The sequence below is a fragment of the Macadamia integrifolia genome, chromosome 6 (assembly GCF_013358625.1).
Source record: "Macadamia integrifolia cultivar HAES 741 chromosome 6, SCU_Mint_v3, whole genome shotgun sequence".
Classification (NCBI taxonomy): Eukaryota; Viridiplantae; Streptophyta; class Magnoliopsida; order Proteales; family Proteaceae; genus Macadamia; species Macadamia integrifolia.
The window spans coordinates 6,688,719-6,694,544 of NC_056562.1; the positions used below are offsets into that span (position 1 = coordinate 6,688,719).

General features: G+C 39.4%; 1 protein-coding gene across 4 annotated transcripts in view; it reads left to right on the top strand.

The window, feature by feature from the left end:
- Nucleotides 1-237: 237 nt before the first annotated feature.
- The window catches only part of LOC122082023 (poly(rC)-binding protein 3-like), a 31,923-nt gene continuing 26,334 nt past the window's right edge, over nt 238-5,826 (top strand). For 2 of the 4 annotated variants that reach the window (XM_042649511.1, XM_042649509.1), the window contains exons 1-4: nt 238-480; nt 3,480-3,538; nt 3,618-3,700; nt 3,805-3,932. In XM_042649511.1, the coding sequence (XP_042505445.1) occupies nt 316-480; nt 3,480-3,538; nt 3,618-3,700; nt 3,805-3,932 (435 nt within the window). In that variant the 5' untranslated portion in view covers nt 238-315. The remainder of the gene's footprint in view (nt 481-3,479; nt 3,539-3,617; nt 3,701-3,804; nt 3,933-5,826) is intronic. The other 2 variants (XM_042649510.1, XM_042649512.1) reach the window with 2 other exon arrangements.

A 5,826-nucleotide genomic window follows, 5' to 3' on the forward strand; every position in this document is an offset into this window, starting at 1 on the left:
AAAATGAAGTACCCTTATCAGAAGACTGGAATGAACATGACAGCATCTCTTTGGGGTATCACTTGGTTAATATGTTGTTGGTTGTCTTGCAGAGTCATATTCTTAGGTAATGATGCTGAAATCTTGTTAAAATGGCAATAACTAGGCTTCAAGCTTTAATTTCTGAGGACAAATGAGTCTTAGGTCTGGGTTTTTTGCTTGTAAGGTGATGTGCTAATGGGTCATTGGGTTGTAAACTTCTTTTTTTCTCTGACTTGACAGGATGATGATGTCAATGCTGTTGCCTCAATTGGTGTTGGACAGGTGACTGTCAAAATGCTTCGGTTGCTGATTTCAGGTTCACAAGCAGGATCGTTGATTGGGATGTCCGGTCAGAATATCGAGAAATTGAGGAATTCATCTGGTGCCAATATCATGATTTTGGCTCAAAATCAGTTCCCTTTGTGTGCTTCTGCTCATGAATCCGATCGCTTGGTGCAGGTGAGCTTGTCTTTTTCTTGAGTTGCAATTTGTGGACAATTTTTTCCCAGTTTCCTTTATTGTAAATTAAAACTTTATTTATAAATCATGATCTTCTTATTCTTCGTCATCATCTGTTTCTGGCTTTATGTTTATAGTAGTGGAGAGTTTGAACCTAGATTACAGGAGGTGAACAATTCTGTGATTAATTAGGCCAGACTTAAGGAAATATTGACAATTTGAAATCAGAAATTCAGATGGATGCAAAACTCTGGTCAAAGGTCTGATTTATGGAGGGGAACAACTTTCCAAAGTTTGGTTCAGATTCAATAGTCTGATCTGAAGTTATGATAATATCCTACTAGTTAGAGTATACTGAAATAGGGTTCCAGAATAGAATATTGACCTCAGCTTATGATAGAATCAACAGTGTTAAAGGGATGATCAAACAAAAATGGAATCAAGTATCAACAGTAAAATATCAAGCTGAAACAGAATCAGAAACATATAACTGAGAATGGAAAACCAGATCTGAAATTCCAGGAGGTCATATGGCTGTAGGACTCTATCATAACAGCAGGAAGATCAGATTTTGCAACTGTAGGAGGGTTTAAAATGAAATCGGATGACAAAATCTGAAGTTGATTTAAAACTGATTTGATTTAAAAACTAAGATGTAAACCATGAGAACAGAAATTTCCCGAAACTGAACAAAAACGAAGAAGTACTGACCTGATTGATGATGTTTTGGTTGAGGAAAATTGGAAGAAAGATGGATATGAACCAAGTATCTAACCTGGAACTGGACTGAAATCCCATGAGCCCTGACCTTAGCATCTCACCAAGGGTTGCATTACATCTTACAACATTATTCCGAAACTCACAGAGTATATGGATCAAAAGCCAATTTTATTCAACTAGCATAAACTGTGGGGCTTAGGAGAGTGTTCTTTTGATGTCTGCTGGGGGAATCTTCTTTTTGAATGCAAGAGCATATTATGATTCGCCAGATGGTTAAGGTACCACAAAAACCTATTGAGCTGATTCCTGTCTTCAATTTGACCAGGAAGTTCCTCAAATAAATCGATTGAATAACATACCAATCATATTGTCTCATAGGAACTATAGATGCCATTTTAAACCTTTCCTTTTCTGCTACTTGTATTTTCCAGAAACCAGACTTGAGATCAAACTTACTGAAAACTCTAGCTCATGTAATCCTGAATAGAAGTATCTAACAGTTAGGAGCAGGATATCTGATCAACTGAAGAGCAGCATGGGGGGGGGGGGCTTATAATTGATAACTAGCGTCGGAACACCACATTCCTGGTCATTCTGATTATTGATGTAGAATGCTGCACCCTCACTCTATAGGGGTGGGACTCTTACTGGGTCAAATAAGCCCTTTTTGAAGGAGGTCCTCAGCTTCATGTTGTTGCATTTATTCAGGTATATGAATGGCTCGGGTAGTAACTTGTACTGAATTGTTTTTATTTGAGTAACCTTTGTTGATTCCTCAGCTGCTCGGAGATTCTTTTGGCGAACAATCTCTTGTTGTAGCAAGGTAATATTCTTTGTAAGGCGTGAAAGGGACTGATAGGGCTGGAATCGTAATAACATAGCTTCTCGCCTTCTCCATTGAAGATGTTGTGAATTCCTTCCTTCGTAGATACAAAGGGACTGATGGTGGAGAGGAATGGATTATAAAAGGGAGATCATAATCGAGATTGTCTAGGAGAACAAGATCTAAAATTCGGCAAGGTGTTGATACTTGATAGCAGACAAAGACTTTATGAACTTGGAGTGAAACATCGAGCCTTTGTCCATCGGCACTTTTAGCTTGTTATCCGGATTTTCACCACAAATTAATTGGAACTAGATCCTTTTCAATGCAGTTAAGGTCAGAACCAGAGTGAGGAGGGATGTAATGTGGGGAAACTACATACTACATATTTGGATAGTCATGGATATAACATTTAGTTTTCATAATGGTATGAGCTCATGTCACGACTCTTTTGGATTATTTGAACCTTGCGAGCTTTAGTTTTGGTCTGTTGAAGCTGACGCCATCGATGGGAGAGATGCCATAGATGGGAGAGCATAAGAGGTTCTAAGGGCACCTCTGATGATATAGTACTATGAATGCAGAGGCATTGACCCTTTTGCGAATTCAGAATTGTTCTCTCGTTCCAGTGGTCAATGCTTTATCCTGGTCAGATATATTAGAAATGGATCTACTGATATTAAACTGGTAACTTTCTCGTTCTTCGGGATGGAAAGTGCTGATATGCATTGGCGTAAGTTATTGAGTTCGGTGTATATATGTTCTGCATATGTGGTCTCCATTAACAATCCATTGACAATGAAGGCACTGCCAAAAATCCTGTGTTTCCTCTAATATTCCTCCTAATTTTATTGCACTACTTAGTGTACATGTGGAGGGGGGGGGGGCTTGAATTTCTTTTCTCATAACTAGTTTTTACATCAAGTGCGATTTATAGATGCTAAGATGCAAGCCACAATGCAAAGTCCAAATGAAAAACCACAATAACCATATGGTCGCTATAATTCATTGGGATTGGGGATGCATATGCTATCCATACTGAAGCTCATAGGAGTAGGACATCATTGGCTTCTTCCCAATGCTGCCTTTTGTAGGAAGTAAGGAAACGATTTCCTCCACCAGTCTCAAACCATGCTTCACTTATTGTAGGACTTGATTAGCTGATTGAGCCACCTCAGCTTTTGGTAAAGAAAAAGGGATGAGACAAGAAAATCTTCCATATTGTTTTATTCACTGTGTGGTGTTGAAGGTTAATATTGTGAATGCGAGGGGCAATTTTAAGCTTCATGTGCATGAAGAAATGTTAAATAGTTTCTGGTAGTTTGTGTGGTGATCTTCTTCTCGACTGCTTGAAAAGGCTTTGTGAGATTGTGCCTCTTCTTGACCTTGTTTTGAACTATTTGATTTACTTCTGGCCTCTGGGCTTCTATTATTAATAACTTTAGTATAAAAGCAGATATCAGGTGATGGTCCAGGAGTACTGAAAGCTTTGGAGGAAATTGGTTGTCTATTGAGGTTAGTCAATCTCTTTTTATTCAATTAGTTGATGTTTATCAGCTTGCTTTCTTATTTATTGAAATTTCTTATTTTTCAGGGAAAATCCGCCAAGAAAAGTAGTTTCCGTCAAACCAGCGTACACTTTCAACCCAAATCAACCTTATATGGCCCCAACTTCAGGTTATTCAGTCCTACTCAGATCAAAACAACCATACTATCTATCTGCACCATTCTGCAAGTGCAACATTCTGGGACATTTTGTCTTATAACAACATCGTCTATAGGGCTCCCATTTGCAGCTGATTATGTAACACTGGAGATGATGGTTCCGGAGACAATGGTTGGTGGTTTCATCGGCAAGTGCGGCTGCAACATTTCAAAGATCAGAACTGAGTCTGGAGCAACGGTCAAGGTATGCAGTTCAGAAGTTTCAGTTGGAACCTCTTCCATTTTTCCTTAAATAGTTGTTAATTACACATCCAGGCCCAAACAATCATCAAGAAAAGATCAAAAGCAATTTTTTCTCATTAGGATGGATTGATGGGAAGAACATGCTTTTCTGTAAATGTAGCTCAAGTCCCAACTGGCCTGGTTTTTCCTGTTGTTGGATTCAATAACCCCGTGGCTCAATTGGAAGAATGCAACTATACCATTTGACCATTTTTTCTATGTTGCCTGGATTGATGGGAAGTACCTGGTTAACTGTAAATGTAGCTCAAGTCCCTACTGGCCTGGTTTTTCCTGGCATTGGATTCAATAACTTCGCCGCTCAATCGGAAGAATGCAACTATTTCCCTTTAGCCATTTTTCTATGTAGCCATTTTTTTTTTTTGCATCTGAAAAATTGTAAAAATGAATTCACCTATGAAAGATGGGGCCCCAGTAAGGAAGAGCAAGAGTCGATTTAGTTTTAAGATAGAAAATGAGTTTGATATTGTGATTTGCTTGCATAATAATTTTGTTTTCATGTGGTGGCACCTTCTTTTTTCTTTTTTTTTGATTCACTACTATTTGGGTATTCCCTTGGTTGCTTGGATGTCGTTCATTGTTACTTTACTGAATCACTTGAAATTCGACCCAATTTTGGATTTGTATTCATTAGTATCTTATATTCATACCTTTTCCTTTCAACTTCACTTAGAGTTGGTGCAACTGTTGAGTTTCAGAAATGTGTAGGAATGGGTGAAATACCATGGTTGATTAAAGGGATAATAAGCACCAAGAAAATACTGAATGAGTGGAGGAAAAGAATTGTTATTCTTTTTTGTAAGAACTAAGAACATGGGAGATTCAACTAAAAACTCTTTTGGGAGGGAGGGAGGGAGGGAGGGAGAGTTGAAAGCATAGTTATTTGCAACCATCCGAAACTAGAGCATCCAAAATCCTGGTAGGCTTTGATATCGGAAACTGGAAATCAGATTATGCAATTGCCATACTATGAGAAACATCATTAACTACTCTAGAAACATCAGATGCTTCAACAAAAGAGAAATCCAACGTAAGCGCTCGACATCCAATAGCACATTAAATTACTCCCACAGCCAATCTCTGAATTCGTGTTCAACCACTTCGCCCAGGGTTTAGAACTAGGAATTGGGTTCCATATTGATCCTGGCCGATTCTGATCCAAATCAGCCTGGATTGGGCGTGAATCGGTTAAAAAAAAGGACATGCGGAAAGTGACTCTCTCCACTTTCCAGACTCTTCCAGTGCCCCACCCCTCCCTCTGCAACACCCCCTCCCCCTCTCCATCACCGTCCTGCCCCCTGCAGCCCCTTGCCCTGCTGTATGTTGGCCACATGTCCATCATGTTGGCAAACATTTTGTTATTGGAGGGTGGGTCAGCCGATCCAAATCAGAGTTGTATGGCTGATCTGATCCACTGAGTCCTGTTCTTGATCAGCCAGAGTCGGGATCGACCTCTGTCGATTCCGATCCAGATTGTCTGGTCCGATTCCATTTCTTGAAATGCTGACTAAGATATTTTGCTTGCATCATGTCCACTTCAATCTCCTTGAACAGAATTAGCTTGGCCTGGTGCAGAAGCCTTTTAAAACTGCTCTAAACTCTGACCTCTCTGCTGTAGCTCCCCTCCCTGCCTATATGTATATGCCCTACTGTGCCTCTCCATTGCCCATAACAGGATTGACAGCTAACAATTTCCTTGAAGTATTATTCTATTCTAAATCAGTCTCCACAGGCACATTCACATCACTGATTTTCCCTCCATTTTCACAAATAAACTGTCCCAGGCTAATTATTGTGGATGTCTCTTCACAATAATCGTGATGGAGAAAATACCAATT